The sequence below is a fragment of the Mytilus californianus genome, unplaced genomic scaffold (assembly GCF_021869535.1).
Source record: "Mytilus californianus isolate M0D057914Y unplaced genomic scaffold, xbMytCali1.0.p SCAF_8, whole genome shotgun sequence".
In the NCBI taxonomy this organism is placed as follows: Eukaryota; Metazoa; Mollusca; class Bivalvia; order Mytilida; family Mytilidae; genus Mytilus; species Mytilus californianus.
In genome coordinates, this window is record NW_026262734.1 from 81709278 (window position 1) to 81731841 (window position 22564).

General features: G+C 31.4%; 1 protein-coding gene and 1 long non-coding RNA gene across 2 annotated transcripts; both read right to left on the reverse strand.

Moving 5' to 3' along the window:
• Window positions 1-7065: 7065 nt before the first annotated feature.
• On the reverse strand, window positions 7066-11086 carry LOC127710729 (uncharacterized). Its single transcript, XR_007986302.1, has 2 exons — window positions 10960-11086; window positions 7066-8739 (listed from the first exon to the last, which is right to left on the reverse strand). It is a non-coding gene; the product is annotated as an uncharacterized LOC127710729 (long non-coding RNA).
• Window positions 11087-13679: 2593 nt separating this feature from the next.
• Window positions 13680-22263, reverse strand: LOC127711693 (uncharacterized). Its single transcript, XM_052217805.1, has 4 exons — window positions 22163-22263; window positions 20104-20153; window positions 15128-15236; window positions 13680-14094 (listed from the first exon to the last, which is right to left on the reverse strand). Exons 1-4 carry the CDS (start codon window positions 22261-22263, stop codon window positions 13920-13922), a joined length of 435 nt encoding a protein of 144 aa, XP_052073765.1. The 3' UTR covers window positions 13680-13919.
• Between the last annotated feature and the right edge of the window lie 301 nt (window positions 22264-22564).

Here is a 22564-nt window from a genome sequence, read left to right on the forward strand (position 1 = left end):
AGAATTTTTTTCTATCAACATTAATTTTTTGTCTTCGAATAATTATGTTGATTCCTTTTTGTGTATCTTTTCCCTCTCTTTTGTAGCTATTAAGCATCATTTAATGTACTTTTAGACATTTTGTCAACTTAAAATTTTGTCTGATCGGTTGTCAGGTGGAATTTTTGAAAGTTAAAAAAAAACACGAGAAAAATCTAATGAACTATTTCGTGGAAGGGCAGACTAAACCGTTTCAAAGTTTTAACACCAATTACCCTACATAACACGCACATAAAATGATAAGTTATGCATCAAACTGATCTACACGTAAACTCTGCAGTCAAGGGCTTTCAGTAAACATTTGATAGAGTGCTTATGAACGAAGTATTCGACTTTTCTTTCTTTTAGTACATTTAATAAATAAGATAATTCGTGTGCCTAAATTTTGATTGAATAATAAGAGAACGAAAATAAAGTTATTTTGTATTTACATTGGATCATAGGTCAAATTTATTTGTTCAGTGTTTGTTCACTGGTGTTTATATGTCCTTTGATTGAGTTAAGCCATTTCAGTTGATATTTTATAGTGTGTCTTTCTATGTTGTGATGTTACATTATTGTTTCAGATAAGGGTGAAGGTTTGGTACCATTCAAACGTTTAAACCCGCTGCATTTGTTTGCACCTGTCCTAAGTCAGGAATCTGATGTTCAGTAGTTGTCGTTTGTTGATGTGGTTCATAAGTGTTTCTCGTTCCTCGTTTTTTATATAGATTAGACCGTTGGTTTTCCCGTTTGAAAGGTTTTACACTAGTAATTTTTTGGGCCCTTTATAGCTTACTGTTCGGTGTGAGCCAAGGCTCCGTGTTGAAGACCGTACTGTGACCTATAATGATTTACCTTTATAAATTTTGACTTGGATGGAGAGTTGTCTCATTGGCACTCATACCACACCTTCTTATATCTAATTAAGAAATACATATCGAATTTTAACATTTGTAGTAAGACCAAAATTAACCAACCCCAAGAGAGATATTTATTTACAAGAAAGTGAAATGGAAAGAGATCAAAGCCGATGTTGTTAAATTAGGCTCGGATATCATCAATAGTAACACATCTGTTAAGACAAATGAACCAACCTATAAAAAAGTATAGATACAATACTAAATATCAATGTACCAAAGAAATAAATAAATACGAGATATAGTTTACCGTGGTTATCAAACACTGTGAAAAAGAAAATTATGAGGAAACACAAACTGTTTTAGAAAGTTAAAAAGACAGGAAATCCTAAAGATTATGTAAATTTCACACCATAAAGGCGAGCCATCTAAAAAGCTGTACGACAACCTCATTGTCAACATGTCAACAAGGTACTTGATACGGTACAAGAGAAAGGCAAAAGTAAACATTTCTGGCGATACGATAAGTCAAAACATACTGATAACATAGGTGTAGCTGCAAATAAAATTAAACGGAATACTATACATGGACAGCAAAACTAAGACCGAGCTATTAAACGAACAAGTTAAGTCAGTCTTAACCAAGGAAAGCGCGTCAGTCCTATTAACACAAACACAGAAATCGAAATATCCCAGTCTTTAAAACATAAACATAGATGTTCAAAGAGTTGAAAAACTTCTGAAAAACTTAAATACCAATAAAGCTAGTGGACCAGAAGGCATTTCAAAGAAAGGACTACATCTGTGTTCAATAGCTCTAGAAGAAACTCATATGTTCCAAATTCAGGCAAACTTCCATCTCACTGGAGAAATGCGAACATTAGCCCGATAATAAACAAAAGTTGATAGACAGCTACATTTTATCGACCTGTATCGCTTTCATGTGTTTGCTGTAAACTTCTTGAACACATATTGTGCAAACCTATCCTAAACCACATAGAAAGAAATAATATACCTACCTCACTTCAACACGGCTTCCGTAGTGGCCATTCCTGTTAAAGTCAGCTTTTTTGAACGATGCACGACATCATGATATATTTCGATGCCAAGAAGCAAATTGATCTTATAATACTTGATACTTGTAAGACATTCGAAACCGTGCCTCACCGAAAACTACTACATAAACCAAACAAAAACCATGGCATAGCTGGTAACACAATTGTGTTATGTGGGTAATCATTCCTAAAGAAAGATATGAACCGTAGAGAGAGCATTCAACGAAGGTCGGCTAGGCTCGTATGCAAAGACCTAAGGCGCACTAGAAGTATCACTTCCATGATGGAGGACCTTATGTAGCAGGAATAGGAGAAAAGCGTTTTGTACTACTGTACAAGTAGTGAACGATCTGGTAGCCATCCCCTTTGAAAATCATATTGAATTAAATAACATACCATCAAGAACTACAAACTAAAAACAACTGATAATTTTATCAGCAAATACTGACATTTACAAACATTCTATTTTTCCACAAACTATAAACGATTGGAACTCATTATCAAACAGTGCAAACAAATGTATAACAATGGTAAGTTTTAAGGCAGTCAAATCGCAAGTCCAATTGAAACTATGGCGCACAAACACATCATTTCGAGTTGTATACAAATACAAAAGACGAAGCTTTTTTTTTATTATTCGAACACACCAACTCTGTTTTTAAGAATAACTAAAAAGGTATTTCGCTTTATCCGTATACTTCATTTCTTTGTACATTGAATGTTTAATGTTAATATATCAATATGTAGCATATATAAAAATACGTTTTCAAGACAAAATAGACAAAACGCTTGAACATAAAAAGGTGTATCTGACTTTCTTTTTTCGTTGAAATTATTGCCCATTTTTTGGTAGGAGTTTTTCCCTAGTAACTGTTGGCAGGGCAAAGATGCAAATTAATGTTTTAAAAAGATTATTTTTCTTTGGAATTATGTTTCGGCGAAATTTATGCTTATGCCAAAAAATAAATCCACATGTATTTGCACCTTCCATAATTGGCTGTTGTGTGATAATTTGTCTTTAATTCAAACTTAACAAATATCTCGAAACTCCATATTATAATATCAATTTAAGTACAAACACGTATATGAGATGCACAAAAATCCTGAACTATAGACCTAGATTTAATTTTTTTAAAGTCCATAGAAACAGATGTACACAATTCAAAAATACCAGCTTGGCCATTATACCTTCTCTAATAAAGAGTTCTATTTCATTTGTTTAAACTCAACTGGATATCAGTTGTTGTAATGTTGTGTGCAAAAAGGGTGTAGGAAATTCTATGTTATACCACGGTTCAGATAAACGCTTTTGTTGACAATATCACTGAATTCATCAAAATGAGGTCTGATGAATTGTTTCAAAAAAATGAATTTCATATGTAAGAGGTTATTATTTCATTTTATTTATTCAAAATTTAGCGCAAAAAAAAGGTGAATTTGCTATATCAAGTCAATAGCTTTGTTGACTTTTGAAGCTCTAACTGTCTTTGCTTTAAATACTTTAGTCAGAATCAGAAATCCATATGGGTTTATTGTTTTTCTGAAATTGTTTAACATTTCACAGCGGTATAACATGTTACTTTAATTATTCTTCCCTCAGTTTATTTATTTTGTATTTGCATTGTATCATAGATCAAATTTATTTGTTCAGTGTACGTTCACCGGTGTTAATGTGTCTTTTGATTGAGTTAAGCCATTTCAATCAATATTTTATAGTGTGTTTTTCTATGTTGTGATGTTTCACTATTGTTTCAGATAAGGTTGAAGTTTTGGTACCATTAAAACGTTTAAACCCGCTGCAATTGTTTGCACCTGTCCTAAGTCAGGAATCTGATGTTCAGTAGTTGTCGTTTGTTGATGTGGTTCATAAGTGTTTCTCGTTCCTCGTTTTTTATATAGATTAGACCGTTGGTTTTCCCGTTTGAATGGTTTTACACTAGTAATTTTTGGGACCCTTTATAGCTTGCTGTTCGGTGTGATCCAAGGCTCCGTGTTGAAGACCGTACTTTGACCTATAATGGTTTACTTTTATAAATTTTGACTTGGATGGAGAGTTGTCTCATTGGCACTCATACCACATCTTCTATTATCTATATTATGTTAACTCCCTTTAAATTAACCCCTAATAACAAACATCGCATTTCTTCACAAAATTATACCACACACTTTAATTGGAAGCTGGAGTGGAATGGTGATAACTAAACAAATTAGTTTAACACAATTATACTGTATGTTCATGATCCTTTTCTAAGTCAGGATCCTCGTTGTTTGTTGTCCTGAGTTATATTTTTGATGATTTGAATTGTCTTTTAAGAATTCATATTATATTTGTTAACTTTATGTCACTACTTTTACAGAATCCGGGCTTGTCATATGAAATATACGTTTGTTTGTTTGTTTGTTTGTTTGTTTTTTGTATTTTTTTTTAAGAATAAAGGCATTGTTCCTTACATTACAACTTTAAATGTTTAAAGCTAATATAGAAATTTAAAAACTCAAATGTTATATATCGAAAACAATATGTGAGTAGTAAAAATGGAATGAAATAAATTCTAAATCAAAAGTAATAATGTAGCTATGTATATGTCCTGGAAGTTATTTGACTCACAAAATGCGGATTGAGAAAAAACCAGAACATAAGTAAATACAATGTAGCTATATATAAACGTACCTGATTTTTAGTAAAGACTTGCATATCCATGGATAATTGATACAAGTTTTAATGTTTGTTTATTCGTGTATGTAATCTTCCCACGAAAAAGTTGATTTAACTCGTTATTTAATGAATGTAGCATCAAAATATAATTATAAGGATTGATGTTTCTTTTTGTAGATTTAAAGGGTTGTAAATAAAGGCAACAGTAGTATACCGGTATAAACGTGATAATCGTGTCCACAGTTTTAGTGTGAAGCTCGGAATTGTTTTGTTATTCAACCATTTAATATAGTTTTAGTTCACCTGGATAACACATTCTTGAGTAAAGTTTTGTACTGTGTAATTGGAATGTTTTCTACAGTACGGGTGCATTTGTACATATGTTGCAGTTCTTAGCTAAGCTTACAGGAAGACCTAACAACAGAAACGACTATAGGTCTTTGTTTGATTATGTTGATGGCTTATAAATTTATAAGTAAAACTTTTATAAGTTTTGATACTTCATTCTGAATGCGCACATAAAATCAGTGTTAAAAACAATAAAAAAGTTAAATAATCAATTAAATACACTTTAAATTCAGCAATTGTTAGAATAGAACTATAAAATATTGAACACAATGTGTGGTACGAAACCATTAGCCGCATATACTGACTTCATACTTTAACTAACAATGTACCCAGGTAATCAAAATTATAAAACATTTACTTCTTTAAATCAAAAAGTCTCAATTGACATAAATTAAACATGAATAGTTTGATAACTCTTTTTATCACTAACATGTACACAGCTTGCTATCAATTCAATATAAAACAGTATAACTATTTAAACAGGGAACCAGTTTATAAAACAGGTAAATAAAGCGTCCTTATAGAAGAAGTGTATTTCATATTTTCTGATTAAAATCTACAATTAAAACATGATTAAAGTTTTATAAAGAATTTGTTACTTAAATTTTCCATTTGCTATGACACAATAACTTTAAATTCCCTATTTAACGTACAGTAACTGGACACTTTACAATAGTATACATGTTTAATTGTGACGCACAGAAACAGTATTTACAAAGTATTTTAAACATGTAATTGATGATATTTAAGAATAAAATCAAACAACTGAAATACATGAACACACATGATATATACAAAATGTTTTTTAAATCTATTTTACCTTTTTATTAGCTGTGCTTAACATTGTTCAACTTCATTACACATATATGTTTATTTATGAATACATCATTATCTGTTCAACATACCACTAGTCATAATTGTACACTATACGAATAAGATATACATAGCTCAACTGACTTTAAAAGAAAAGTATGTGTTTACTGCTGTTAGACTTATGATACCACATAAATTAGTAAAATATAAATACTTTTGATCATTATACAAATACAAACAAGCTTTACTTAAAGTCGGTTTAAACTACTTTTTCAAAATACATAGACATTTTTATACTAAACGTGCTTTGATAAGGTATTGGATAAAAATATATCACAACATTGATTTTGTCAGTTTTTATAGACTTTCCCTTTTTAAATACGCAATGAAGTTTAGTATTTGTTTAAAACTTTTATAGACACATAGCTATGATAGTCAAGGAATAATAAAATGAATTCAGTACGAGAGTGTGGAAATTAGCAATATTAGAAGGATAAGGTATATGCTAGTTACGTAGCAAGTGACATGGTGAACAAGGTAATGTGCATATTTTGAACATCAGGGATTGTGGTAGAATTACAAGTGAGAAAAGTAGTGATTTTGATAAATTTTTACTAAGATTGGGGTTTCAATGAAGCATCAGACTATCACTTGCACACTATTCTAGTTAAGAGTACATATTGAAAAAAGCTTTTGATATGAAACAAAAGAATGGATTTGAACATTTCCTGTTAATTCAGAATACTGAAATGTAGCATGATCGCATTTGGATTTGTGAAGTGATAATATCAGTTTAAACATTGGAAAGTAGTTGACGGTGTATGATTTATTAATACTGTGTACAAAGAGAGTGGTAATGGTGATATGTATAAATTTTAGTTATGTACATAAAACACACTATATAGAAAAGCGAAGTCTCACTAAAACGAACCTTACAAAAAAACACCCGGTTGTGCTTATCTTAAATGGGAAAGCTGTGATTTCAACATCAACACGAGATTGTGACTACGTTCCTGAAACAGATGCATGGTCAATTGTGACATGACCATTCCTTATCGTCATATCAGCGCGCAATAAAACTTTTCGAGGGATGGCAACAACTCAATGGCTTCCTAGTGAGCAGCAAACCTTAGCGAAAACATCATAAGACACAAGCCTTCATCAACGAGCAAAACCCAATAAACATTTTGTAGTAAGTAAGCTTTAAAAAGCCCTGTATAAAACAAAAACCGAAAAACATATATAACAGCGATCAACGACAAACACTGAATGAAAATTCATGGAATGGGATTGGCACAAACAGAATGAGGCATGCTGAAACATTTTTAAAATCTTTGTAATTAAATAAAAAAAAAAAAAAAATCTTCAAAAACAAATTAAAAATAATCATACATATACATATTTAATACAAAAAGCAAAATTTCAGAAGTTAAGTTGACATGCACAGCACGTTGACCGTCAATAACATATTCTGCTTGTTCCCATTATTGTTTTTTTTTTTCAAATAGAAAACTATTGAATCTAATGAACAATCTTAAAAGGTGCACAATTATACTATATATAGTCGATTTTAAGGAAAATAACTAGGAATATTCCATTGGAATCAACCACTCAGTGGCGAGGATGAATTCGGTATGACGGTAACTTCACATAAAGAATAAAAAAATTTTGAAATACTGTGGACATACAAAAATGTCAACCGATGAAAATAATGATCGAGGTGGTTTAGATCTTTTTTAAAATGAAAATAACAATTTATCAATTTCGTGCGTCCGAAGAATAATTGTGGATTTACCTTCACCAGAAACGCTCAAGTCTTAACTATAAAGATGCTAAGAATATATAAGACATGAGAACGTGACTAGCGATATTACAAAAAGGCAACTAAAAAGGTAGTCTTATTCATCTAAGATCAATTTAACATATTGCATATCATTTGACTGTTCGATCGTTATAATCTGTATGTTGCCCTATACATGTCTTATAATTATTGTTGTCGTTGGGTTGCATTATCATTAAATTATAACCTACATCTCCTTCTATCCCTATTTAAATGTCTGCATAATGGCAAAATTTATATAATATTGTTAGAAAAACAAAAAACAAGTCTGATGAAAGCAAGACGTGATTGTTTGCATTTGCATGAGTAATATACTATTAATTCATTGATAAATGATCGCTGGATAAAACAGATATGGAGTCAGAAATCTAAATTCCCTTTCTTTTTAGATATTAAAAAATGCGACATACTACATCATAACGATACATCCAACAACAAAAGGGAAAAAAGTTGGACAATTAGGATTTTTATATATTCTTTTCCATTTCCATTGATTTCTTTTCTCATCAATTATGATTGTTTGGTCGATAACTTGCATCTATTCTGAAAGATGTTTACTTTTGTTTATGTCGGAGATGTGGCAGTAGGAAGTCTTGTCGACTAAAGTATTGTTCCGGTGAAGGTAGCTTGCTCGGTCATACGTGCAATCTACTGAAATTTCATAACCCGAAGCGTCCTCTTCTATTGGCGGATAGGTACTGCATAAACTTTGATCTACTATACAATTATATTTTTTCGTAGACGGAATTGCATTTTGGCTTTGTTCGTCCTTATGACTGGATTCCTTTGTACCAAGACTGGTAAATGGGTGTTGGTAACAGGCCAGAGTTTCGTTACAATTTGTTATACTTTCAGAACTGGACGAGTCATAGTCTTTTTCAAGATTAGAACTAAATGTAATGGGAAGTAATATGCTGTCCAAATGACTATCGTCGATGCTTTCGTATAGGCATTCATGGAGTTCCAAAGTTTCTTGTGTTGTGTGTTCTTCTGCTTTACCACCACTTTCTTCGACAGTGTTTTTGCATTTTGATTTCGAAAGACATCTACGTTTCTTGACACAGTTTGAAATTCCTAAGATTCCTAGTAAAACAATAATCCCAGATAAGGCTCCACAGAATAGGATTAGTAGTTCTGTTTTTGATAAACCTACGAAATTAAATTGTTTTGTTATCAATTACATGTAAACATATTTCAACTGATTTTTACTGTTCAATTTATGATGTGGTGTTACATCACTGTCTTGTTTGATCGCTCACACGTGTGATTCATCCCGTTACATCTTTTATTCAGTAATTCAGAGGTGTGTCTTTAATTGGTGTCTGCCATATTTTATTTTTGTTCTGTAAAAAAATACGCCTTTGGTTTTTCTCATTTGAACTGCATGACATGTTTTCTTTTATGGGCCTTTGTAATGAATATATGGTACTGATGTTGCTCATTGTCAAAAACCTTTCTGTGACCGTTACTGCTATCCACGTTATTTGAACTCTGATGGATAATTGTCATTGGCAATCACATCACATATCCTTATCTTTAAATATTCTTACTGATATTTAATTTACTGTTCAAACTAAATAAATAAAAGACTAAATTTGGTTTATGTCATTTTCTTAGATATATTAGACAAAGCGAGAAGTTTTTCTTGTACAATGTGAACAGCTTACAGAAGTTGGGTAGTAAGGATTTCAAGATTTTACTGCAAAAAGATGCAGACGATACAAAGGGGACAGTCAAAACATTTAAGCAAAAAAAAAAACCTTTGCGATATAACGCAAACAGTTGCGAAATAACGCAAACCTTTGCGTTATAACGCAAACATTTTGATTTCAATTTTTCATTAAGTTTTGTATATATGTCCTTCTGTCATTAAATTCCGGTTGTGATAAAGTTAAGCGAAGAACCATAAATATAAGGCCAAATCATTACTAATAAATATGAATATGAATAAGGGAATACTTGAGGTGCAATTATACACAAATTAAGAATTGTTTTTGTATCAGAAAATTATATAATTTAACAAGAAAATAGATAGGGTATAGGCATATTTTAAGTGAAAGGCCAAAATTTTGAAAATTTTGATTAAATAGATAAGAGCAAAAATAATGTCATACAATTGTGAAACTATCACGTCAAATAGACAAATTGATCTTTCTGCTTAAAAATGAATTATTCAGAAAAAATAACATTTTTTTAAATTTTGATGTGAGAAATCGTTTTAAAATTAGAATATGATAGATTCTTTGATAAAAAGTCATGGAATTTTCATTTCAATCTAGTGAGGTAACTTTAAGATGCTTGGGTAGCAATGTGAATAGAGAGAACATAATTATAATAATAAAACATCTTCATTTTATACATATATTACAAAAGGTAGCTTGTTTGGATCAAACCAACCTTACACAATGTTAAAACGAGAGCTTACTTTGGAAGTATATTCATTATATATAGTATTAGCAAGGTCGATTTTTTATTTTCTTTGGTATAACTTCAATATATACATGTATTATCCTGATCATTATTAATCAATGATATGTTCTAAATATTCAAGCATTTAATTTTGCAATGAGTACAAAGGGTGATAAATTTTAATATATGCAGCCTCCTCCATTGATAACAGCTGCTTCCTTTGAAACTTAAATAAGATAAAACAAATGTTTGCGTTATAACGCAAAAGGTTTGGGTTATAATGCAAAGGTTTGCGTTATATCGCAAAGGTTTGCGTTATTTTGCAAAGGTTTGCGTTATAACGCAAACATAGGAAGAAATATTAAAAAAAAATGTGTGGCGCTAATACGCTTCCGTAAAAAACAGTCCACAAAACACTTCACAGAAAACTAAAGACGGATCAAAATGAACTAATGAAAAAAAAATGGGGTGATCTCAGATTCTCTAGAATGTCCTGCAACCAAAAACATTGAATAGGGCAAGGGCATATTTTATCAATTGAATATATGTTTTTATCAACGGACTATTATGTGCAGACATTTCATTGTATATTATCATTTATTAAATTCATAAATGAAAATTATCATAGATTAGGTTAGCTTCTTCTGATGTAAGCCTTACTACCTTAAAGTGAGTCAAAGTTCATGCTGTTCTGTGTTAATTGGTACACATGAAATAATTGCAGCCTTTGATTTATTATCAATACATAATATATATATACGAAGCCTAGGTGGTCGAGTGGTCTAGCGCGTCGGATACAGTGCAGGCGATTTGGTGTCACGATATCTCAGTAGCATGAGTTCGAATCCCGGCGAGGGAAGAACAAAACATTTGCGAAAGCAAATTTACAGATCTAACATTGTTGGGCTGATTTTTAGACGAGTTACAATGTATATATATATATATAAACTTCAATTCTACCGTCGGTTTCTTCTTCTTCGTGCACCTTCGTCACACTTTCTTCTGAAGAAATAGCTTCAACTATATTTGAATGTGTTGTCACTTAAAGCATAAAGACAAAATAAAATGAAATTGTTTTCGTTATAAATGATATATATATATATAGAAAACACAAATGATTTTTAATTCTACAAGAATTTTTTTTTATAATACATAATATAGTGATATTAATGTAGAAATCTAAACATGTACATTTGAGAATAATAAATCTATTTTGATTTTCTATCTTTGATTTCAAATATTCATTCTATCTTCTTACTATATGACTCAACACTATTTATACAAAACTACATGTGGTTAAGGATTTAGTATATACATACATAAATATCAAGTTGCGCATTGAAGGTAGGTCTTTTTACACAATTTATCGTCTAGATCAATAATTATTAATTAATATTGTCGCAAAAGCTTTTAACAGTTAGAAAGACGGTAGCTATATAATGATAAAATGATTGAATTTCAAGGGTCATACATGTACAATGCAATAAATGTAGAATCGTGTCTAGGAAGTTTCAACTTCTGTTTACTCGACTAATTTCAAAATGGTTTTCGGATGAACGTCTTTACTTAGTTAACCACAGAGACTATTAAAACATCCTTTTATTTTGCACATTAAATGGCCATTCCTAATATTATCTAGAAAATTAAAATAAAGTTATCTCAACATCAACATTATCTGCATGTCATAGTTACCCTCAAGATTTTATATACATGAATCCAACATTTCCTTATGTATCAAAGAACAAAAGACAGTCGTGTCACATAACAGTAAGTAAAGGATACAATGGACCTATGTTTCCAATAGTGTACGTATAAGATGGTTAAACTTTTAAAAACAATATGCCTCGTGTACCTTTTATTTGCAATTAAGAAAATTCTATTTGCTGAGAATGAAAATTTCTCGTGAAAATATATAATTTTACATGGATTTGACGCTTCAATTATGTATTTGAAAACAAAGTATGAATATATTCAATTTCTAAAAACCTTGAAGTTATATTTTAATTAAGTAATTATATTCCTCGTCAGAACCCGTATGATTACATCCATGAATACAGACGCAGTCACTGTTATCGTCATCATACATCACCAACTCTCCATGATGTTTCTATTAATGACCTGCTGCCGTTTGAACATAAGCCGTGAGGTATTCATCACATTCGGACGAAGCTTTATACATTACCCCTTTCAAAGCTTCATTCTCTCTACAACTTATGTTTGGAAACCACTGTTACAAACCCTCATTCAAACCAATACAAACTTACAACTTTCATTTCCGAAATTGCAAGTCACAGACTTTTTAAACCAGTTCGCATTAGAAAAGATGAAAGAGAGAAAAGATACTTTCTTAAACATTCCTTTGCCAACAAAGGTCTCGATGCCCTCAACTTGGGCAATATCCTTACTCATAAATTAGTTCAATCGAAAGATCAGTCTGTACCAATCATTTCTTATACCTATACCAAACCCATTGCAACTAAAGTTTTCAATTACAAACACGTGTTGCAGGATCTCAATATTGGCGACTTCAAGTCTTAACCTCCTGATTGCACCTATGCTAGTTCCCCAGTCATATATAATCCGGCTGACCATGTTATTACCGGTGACCTCAACATTGTCAATAACACTTCCATGCGAAATGTGTTATCCAAAGGTCCGAAATATCGATGGCCTAAATCCATCAATTGGAAACACAACTTCAAAAGACCTGGATTCGGTCGTTGATTATGCCAGTCAATGGGTTAAACGCGAGAAAGAAGACGTATATGCTCTTTCCAAATGAATTAAGGCCGTGAGGTCGTTGATACAAATCAGAATTAAGAAACTAAATGGGTCTATCAATACCTATGGTACATTTTTAAAGACCTACATGTGGCAAAACACTTGTCTCACCCCTATGACAAATATGTTGTCGTTCCCGCAGATAAATACACAAACAACATCGTTTTTGTGTATAATTCACATTACATCAACTGCTTGATAAAAGAATTAGGTATTGACAGTTCAAGAAAAAATATCATCATCGATGTTCTCTCACTAAATAATTCAAGATTTGGTGACTTTGTTGAACGCATCTATCCCATCTAACTTGAGATACAGGATACAATATATACTCATATCTTGACTTAAATCTAGAAATTAACAATGAGCGTCGGTTAGAAACAAAACTTTACGATAAAAGAGAGATGATTTCAGCTTTCCAATTGTGTATTTTTCCATTTCTATGTAGCAACATTCCAGCAGCGCCTGCATACGGAGTATATTTCCCAATTGATAAGATATTCCTCGGCTTGTATTTCCTATCATGATTTCCTTGATAGAGAGTTGTTGCTCATAAGGAAGCTATTAAAACAAGAGTTCCAAATGGTGAAGTTGAAATCATCCCTTCGTAAATTTTACGGAAGCCATCACGAGTTGGTTGACCGTTATGGAATATCCGTTTCACAAAGATAGCGGATATGTTCCTAATGTCGTAAATACAATCTCGTTCCCTTTTCATGAATGTGACCTACAGAATTAGACTTTTTCCCGGGTTTGTACTAACATATGCAACACGACACGGGTTTCACATGCAGAGCAGGATCTGCTTACCCTCTTGATGCACCTGAGATCAACCCATTTTTTGTGGGTTCGTGTTGCTTTGTCTTTAGTTTTCTATAATGTGTTTTGTGTACTATTGTTTTGTCTGTTTGTCTTTTTTTTTCTTTTTTAGACATGATGTTGTCAGTTTATTTTCGATTTATGAGTTTGAATATCCCTTTGGTAACTTTCGCTCCTCTTACAGGTTTCATCATACTGATAACATCTAGAATCAAACATTCAAACTGCAAATTGTTTTTGGTGACTTTTATTATAAAATATCAACATTGTTTAAAATATATTTTAAATCTTATAGCATTAATGTATACTGTTATCAATGTCTATGAAGTTTTGATAACATAAATAAAGGTATCAAACAATCTTCCCATATTACAGTTTTTGGTATGCAATAAATAAGTAGTGCAGTTTCTCTTAGTTGTAAAATACATAAAAATTGACATACGTGTACTTGTAGTCTCTACATATTTCTCTATACACCCTTGAACATTGTCACATCTGTAATCAGTATAAAAATTATGATAAGCCAGGAAAAAATTCTTTCTATCATCCATACTTTAAAGTGAGTATAATACCCTTCAAAAACTAATTTTTATAACTGTTACATTGAGATTATTATTTTATGCGGGTTTGAATAGAGGTTAAACAAATAGAGCATCATGACATAACAAACTGTTATTTGGAAGGAAAAGTGATAAAAGTACATAACATAAGTGATAACAGACAAACGTATCGTTTACACGTTTTTTATTTCAACTATTTCATAAATATATTGTAAACTTCTTAGTTACTCAGACATTAATATATTTCCTCAATCTTAGTCACAAAAAGCGATCTACCTTTAATCGATGTGTCTCATTGGCGAATGCTTTCTTGTTTTTCCATTCGTCTTTTTAATTGCACCACACACTTAGTAATGCTCTGCCCATGTCCTTTTAGACAATTTCGTTGTCTATTCTGTTATTACCACACAATATAGTGACGTCTGATTTTTACTTCCCACTGGATTTAGGGCTAAGTACGGTATTACAGATTGGTAAAAAGCTCATATTCCACTTGATATATATCTTACGAAATTTTAATGTTCGAAATATGCAATATTTACATTATAATTGTCTTAAGGCTATAGCCGAAATAACGATAAAGACAACCCTATATATAGTCAACCTTAGAGAAAGACTCGATATCCTCCCCAAAAATAACCATAATAGTTTTGCCGAAAGAAGTTGTCCTCTAAATGAAAGGAATAAAAATGTGGTGTGGGAATTTGTCTTTCAAAATCCCAATATCAACCAAAAAAACCCGAAACAGAAAGTCACCGGACGTAAATACTTAATCGTTTCTATGGCAAATCTAGCGTTTATCCCATATATATGCTACTCTGACCTGCCATAAGTGTAAACTACTACAGATATTTCATCAACAACAAATTATTCTAAGAAAAAATAAACATTAGGATATAACTACAGATTACCACAAATAAAATTATAATAATTTGTTTAAAATATAATATCAATATAATCTTTCTTACCCTTGTGTAACGTTGCACATACATATATACGCACAGCCTTCACCATAAAAATGAAATGGGCAGGGTTCACAGAAATTACCCTTTCTCGACCTAAATCCTAATTCGCATTCTGGAAAAGTAACAAACTGGCAATAACTAAATGAAAATATTCTAGAACCATTAGAATTAAAGAATATTATTGTTCGTAAATGACATAAAAAGAGACAGTGGAAGAAAAAAAAAGAAATTTGATTTATTGCTGCTTACAAAGAAGCTATTAAACCAACTTTTCCAAGTGGTGATGTTAAAATAATCCCTTCGCAAATTTTACGGACGCCATCACGAGTTAATTGTTCCAATTGTCGTAACCACAATCCCGTCCTCATTTCCTCGAATGTGACCTACCGAATAAGACTAATCACCGGATTTGTACATACGTAAGCAACAGGACGAGTTCCATATGTGGAGTATGATCTGCTTACCCTTCCGAAGCACCTGAGATCACCTCTGGGTTTAGGTGGGATTCGTGTTGATCGGTTTTTAATTTACGTTGTTGTGTTGTGCGACGGCATTGTCAGTTTGTTTTCGACTGATGAGTTTGAATATCCTGTTGGTATGTTTCATCTCTGTTTAACGTAATTTTGTCATTGGACTTTTTTTACATAATCTAATTTAATCTATTTTTAAATTTGCTATCCAGTATATAAACAGTGAACTTGATATGTTCATATTGTTTGTTTTTTATTACATATTTATAAAAATCTACCTCTGAAATTTTTGCTCAGATTTTCCAAAATAGCCGTCATAAGATATCAAAATCGACAACATTCCCTTATAGAAGGTTACAAAGTGTTTTGTTTTGACGTAACTTCAGCAAAGCTAAGTGCTCTATAACACCAAGTGTATGCCACATTTATTAACTAAAGTCAAACATAAACAGATTTGTGAGGTAAGTATAGAAAATCGTTACTACGGTACTATTCTTGCAGAACAGTAGTCTACAAAGAGTGATCATGTATAGATACTGACGTTATTTCAATATTTAAGCTAGACTTAACTCTAATGTGTACTTCTCGAGTCGAACAGTTTTCTTTTGTGATCAACTGGAAGAGGCCATAGAAATGATCTAAAAATTGCAGTTATATCAGGCTTACCAGGCCATTAACAAGGCAGGTGCATGCTTCTTCTGTTTAGTTATTCTTTTGGTTTTCAATTAAACAACCAACCGCAACAATCTGTTTGTATGCAACGATACTTGAAAAAGCTGCACATGCAGGTAGTTCAAGAAGACATAATGAAGACAAAAGTCTTTTCAACAGTCATCAAAAACATTAATTGATAATCGGTTGGCCAAATATTCAGATGCAGACAAGTTATTCCATTGAGGCAAATATGACATTATCAATTTCAAAGTTACGTCTGTTTTATTTCTCTATTATTATTTAACATTACATTCAACTGAATTCAAACAATTTCATTGTGTATATAGGTCTTCTTCTGGGTGCTAGGACCAGGAAATGAGGAGGTATTAGATGACAAAATGTATAGTTTACGTTTGTTGTTTATGAATGATCCATTCATCCATTAATCTACAGTACTAGATTTATGAAAAATTCAACATTGAATACATGGTTCCTTCCAACCGCAGCCATGGACAATATTGAAAACAACAACAGTTCAACTACGACTAACGAGTCGTTCTATCTTACGACAGTTTCGATATTTCATTCGACATTCCATGAATATAATCTAGCAATGTGTTAAATCTTTTCTGAGACATGTATCAATTATCACTTGTGATCAATTGTTTTTTGCTTATGCAAAATCGGGTAAGTGGAACTGGCCAAAATATTTCGTGCAGATAAAGAACAGTTTAGTTTAAGGTCTTTATATAGAAATGGTATCGTTGAGAACCTTGTGTGATTGCTTAGAAAACAATGGTTGAACAATCGTTTGATCATGGAAACATAGAACTTAATGAATAGCAGTCTTTTCAAAGTCTCTCATGCATCATGAACAAGACATTTCCGTGAGGTTTCAGTAGGTGTACTTTTCATTCTTATGCAAAGATCCTGAAATTATTTTTACTGAGGAACGAGACCCTGGTGAGAACTATGTAACATTCAAAGAATGGAGTAATGAGAGGGAAATCTAAAGTCCGCGTAACCATAACTGCTCTGCGACATTAAAGATTGAACTGGACATTTTGATGTGAGATCATAAAGAGAACGTTCCATCTAGGCGTACAAGGTTCCATTATACTGCTTATTCATTGGTTCTTTGCATTTTTTTCATCAAACTTATGGCTTCCAGTACCCCTGCGCTATATTATGCCATTCAACTATACAGTTTAAGTGTTGCAAACGTAATTTAAAAATGGTAAATGTAGATCAAGCCCAAGTGTAGAATTACACACTTGTAAAAGGAAAAGGTGGGGCAATCAGTTTGACTATCAATATCGTACAACTAAAGCATTTAATAGTGTTTTGTCTAGCAATGGCCATAGTAATTAACAAGATTAAACCAACCTTTGAAATAATATAACATGATCAGGTAATCCCCATGATGTTGTGCACCATGAACGGTTTTAAAGCAAAAACACAACATTCTAAAAGCATATGAAAACTTTAGGCTGGGGAATGTTTCGGCCTTTTACCCCGAGTGCTACTTCGAGTGAATGCGGATGGTATATACCCTATTTGACATTTATCATAGAGGTATCAACATTTTGTAATGAGGTAATACAATGTTGATGACAGATATAAAAAAGAAAGTCACGGTATATGAAAATGCCGGGGACAGTGATGTTATGTACGGTCCTGTTTAAAATGTAGTGGGGAGTGGGGCAAACACTAAATGGTCAAAATGTGTTGTTGTTCAGATGATATAATGATGGAGAATATACTGAGGCACTCAAAAATCATTAGTAAAACAGAACCAGATAAGAACATGAATAAAAAACCGCCAAAAATGCTAATACAAATCACTAAACAAAAATCTTAAATTGAGCAAAACCAACCCCACTGAAATCCGCGAATGATCTCATGTGCTTAAAAAAGTATGCAGTTCTTGTTCAACAAGTGACACCTACTTAGGTGCTCTTGTTTAAATAGATTGATGAGTCATATCCAGTTATTAGGCATATATCATATAATAGTGGATTTATAAATGTCTCTTTTCTAATCCTTAGAATCACAAAATTTAAAACATGTAAAAACCATTGGTACATGTAAATCATCTTAAACTTGATCGAATGTGAACGTATGAAATGAAGTAAGATTTTCGATGACTAAACGATGAATAAACAAGAATTTTACTAGTTGACAACACAGACAATGAAAACTAAAGAGCAAATAACTCAACATTGAAAGTATAAACAACAGAAGATGACCCTTTTCATCAAAACTAGTGGTCAACGCAGGTGTTTAGAAGGGTGAGTATTTTCTAGCCAACTGTGAAACATATCCATTATCATTAGTGACTCAGATGGTACTAAACGTTTAAACATATATGATGGCGTCCTGGAAACGTTCGAATGTTTCAATTTATGGGATCTTTGATTAAAATGACATGGAAACAGTATCAATAAATCATGGAAACGCAATCACTATAATATTGTATGAACTGCAAAATGTAATTCGATAGAAGAAATAAATATGAGCAAAGCCTTGTTCCAGTTTTGTTCATTTTCACTTTTTTGTGGCCATTTTGAAAAACAAAATGAAAAGTCAAATATAACGTCATGACTTACTAGAAACGCTAGATTACATTTTATATGTTTTAAAATATTTGGTTTAAATATTATTTGCTATAATTTATTCTTGGTTGTAAAATTTAGACTGATTGGCACACATCTTGAACAGGGCCGACATATTGGATTGTTCAGAGTTGGTCCATAGCTTAAATTGACTACCAAATATATATTTACAATTGTACAAAGTTTCATGTTTTTATCATCAAACCCACAATTCGTCTAAAAATATGCACGAATCAGATTGGCAATTGACCTCTCTACCTCAAAATCATACTGAACAGTACTGAATTGGCTTCAAGCTAATAGTTGTCTAAACAGTATTGAATTTACAGAAGTGGATAAGTCTGAAAAATGACTGAATGATTATTGTTCAAACTGTTCAGAAGATGTTAATATCAATATGATCGTTAAATTCGTTAACTAGACTCAGTGTTCACTACTTTCAATGATAAGTGATAACACTTATATTGGTTTGGAATCTAAAGTAAAATCTAGTTCTGATCTTTAAAAGAAAGTATGATACCGATGACTGTTCTTACGACATGTGATACAGAAATAAATTAAAACAGATACGTCCGAGTTCAAAAGTATTGAAAGCCAAAAATATAAAACAACCTAGAGGATGAACACAAATAGCGCAAAAAACTCTTTTAAGATAATTTTTGTTTAATCTTTGTTTGAGGGAGTTCAACCTTAGTTTTAAATTTATTACAATTACATAAACTTTAATTAAAATTACCATGTCCAAATGTCTCATGAACACCCAGTTATTACCAAAGCACTAATTACTAGGCGAACTGGACCCGTGTAAAGTGGAAAATACGTATACGCGAACTTATAGCGGTTCTAACCAATACGATGTACAAAAAGTAAGTTATACTATCAATAAGTTACCTATTTTTTATATGTACTCCCGTAAGCAACACATTATCTTTCGATTGGTTTATCTTAATGAACCCTTACTTAGAACCTTTGTAACGTTTAGTAGATTTGAAAATTAGTATCACTCCGATGGGACAAACTACTTCATGTGAATTTAGCTTTGATTCTACCTTATAAAATTAATTTTCAGGAGCTGATGTTTTACGAAATATCTCTTCCGTAAATGAAAATAGAATTGAAAAATTCCGGGAAAATTGTCAAACATCTTCATAAGACTGGTTGAAAATTTACATAATACATATCTATGGTACTACGAAATTGTTTTACTCTTATTTTTATCATACGACTATTACATACTCACTGATACAGTTATCGTTGATATCTTCATAGTTTGAACAGCAAACATATTCTCTGTAAAATATGTAAATACTTTAAAAAAGGAAATATTGTTAACAAATACATGTGTAAATTTTGAAATCAGCAGATACAATATAAAAAAAACATAATGAATTCTTGTAAAGGATGACTGTAATATTTGTTCTGTCTATTCTAAATAACCTCAAAAATGTGGTGCACACTTTTAAATAAACCTCTACGCGAGTTTTTCAGTGTACACTACATTTTTAATGCTATTTCTCTATAGACAGAAAAATATTGCAGTCATTCCTTAAATAACAGCATTAGGAAAACATAGATTCAATATTATTTTCGAAACTCGAAACCTTATAGGATAGTTACATTAAAGATTTGAAGATTCCAGTAAAATTTGCTAGCTTTGTTTGATAAAAAGACTACATACTGTATATTCCCACGGTCTAAATGACCATTTCTATCTTTCATATATCATATATATAGTTTTGATAAAACCAATGTAATCATGGTAAAGGTGTCTTCCTAAATAACAGAAATTCAAATTTTTATAGAGTGTGATGCAATATCGTTTTCCATTCCAATCTATGAGTTCCCGCCTATCATTACATTTTTGTCACCATATGTTGTTCCCTTTATACTATGCTATATGTTTGTTCCTCCTTTGAAAATATTTCAATTGTATATGGATCTTTTATAATGTGTGAATGAATGAAGCAGTCCTTTGACATACATAAAAACCCAACATAAATCTTGGGATTAACATATGGTCTTCAACAACACCACATATCAAGTGCCAAATCACCAAGAGTTTAGACAACGTGTGCATAAACTCAACATAACCGACAAAAGATAGGCTTGCTATCAGATACAAATTGGACATAAAATAGACTTAATAAAAACCAAAAGACAACAATTTTCGTGGTCCTTGTGAATGCTTAGATTTAACCACTGATGATCACAGAATATAGAAAATTATCAATCATTCTGACATTTTTGTTTCACGACAAAATTAAATTCCAATACGGACATAATTCATCCATAATTGAGAATATTGTGTATTTTGATTCTCTTAAATATTTCCGGATATGTTGAACTATATTTCATTTATACATCAAACAAAATTTTAAAACATTATCCCGGAAAACATTAATTGATCGTTTATAGAATAATAATGACGCATTTCGATATTTTTTTAGTTGTATTGAAAAAGTTCCAATCAACACTTCTGATAATGATTAGAAATATCCACTGGTAATCCCACGTTTTAGTTAAAGGCTGAAGTACCATTTTGATTGAAACGAATCATTATATGAAAATGTTCAATAGACAGATATATATCACTGAAAGTTAAAAATCTTTCAAATACATTTCAAAAGTATTACCTTGTCCATTATCACAGGACTCAATTAAATGCAATTATAGCGAATGACAACTTTGAGCGTACTGATGTCATGTTATTCAGTATTAACAATTTTTTTGTTAATAATATACGAAGGAGATCATACCGAATACATTATATTTGTTTATTGACTCTGTGAAGGCTGATGAAAATTTTGAAAAGAAAATAGTTAATTGTGAAATGACTTTAAATGAATGCAGGCTTCTGACTTTATGCAGGCAATTTTAACATGTTAATAAAAAATAATTTACGATGTTTAATTATTGCATTTACTGCAACGAGATAACTGTAATTGTACTTAAAATCTGAAAGTATACATGTGTGCAGCATTTTAGGTAATATCAAAATTTCCTTTGTCTATCAACAATCGCATTAATAAATGCAAGTAATAATTGATGAAAAAAAAGAGGAAGTCGCTACCAAATGACAATTCATAAGTCGAAATAACAGAAGAAAAAAACATGACATAAAAGAAAAACCACGAAAAGAATAACATCAGTCTACACAACACTTCACAGAAAACAGACTGAACAACACGAAATTTTTTTAAAGATTTATATATTTTTGTTTATCTCATTTAAAATTTTATTATTGATTCCTATCCTAAAAATTATTACATTTGTTGGTTATCAAAAGGAAATATACTCACCTTGTTGTCGTGTCAAAACATGTGTTGTTGTCATATCGTGTTAAACCTCTTACCACACTACTTGTAAAAGTGAGGAGCAAAATAATCAAGCCTTTCAACATTTCTCCGTCTTGGTAAATTAAAGTCCAATACGGAAATAATTTCAATATTAATGTGGAATATTGTGTATTGTAAAGTTTTCGAGTGTTCCAGGATACGATGAAGTACTTATTATGTAAAACCAAAACATTAATATCTATTTGTTTGTCAGTTTGTTCGAAAGAAAAACGTTAAATGCTTCCTTGTATAATAGTTTTTAGTTTGTCTGTTAATTTTGTATCATTTCATCTGTTTTATCTGATATTTTGGGTTTCATTTTAACAACAAGTTTATCAGTATTTTAGTATTTAAGTATTGTTTTAT

Coding starts and splice junctions, on each gene's coding strand:
- LOC127711693 (XM_052217805.1), bottom strand. CDS start 22,263: ATGTTGAAAGGCTTGATTATTTTGCTCCTCACTTTTACAAGTAGTGTG. Junction 15,237..20,103: donor TATCAACGATAACTGTATCA/GTGAGTATGTAA, acceptor TTACTTTTCCAG/AATGCGAATTAGGATTTAGG. Junction 14,095..15,127: donor ATGTGCAACGTTACACAAGG/GTAAGAAAGATT, acceptor TACTGATTACAG/ATGTGACAATGTTCAAGGGT.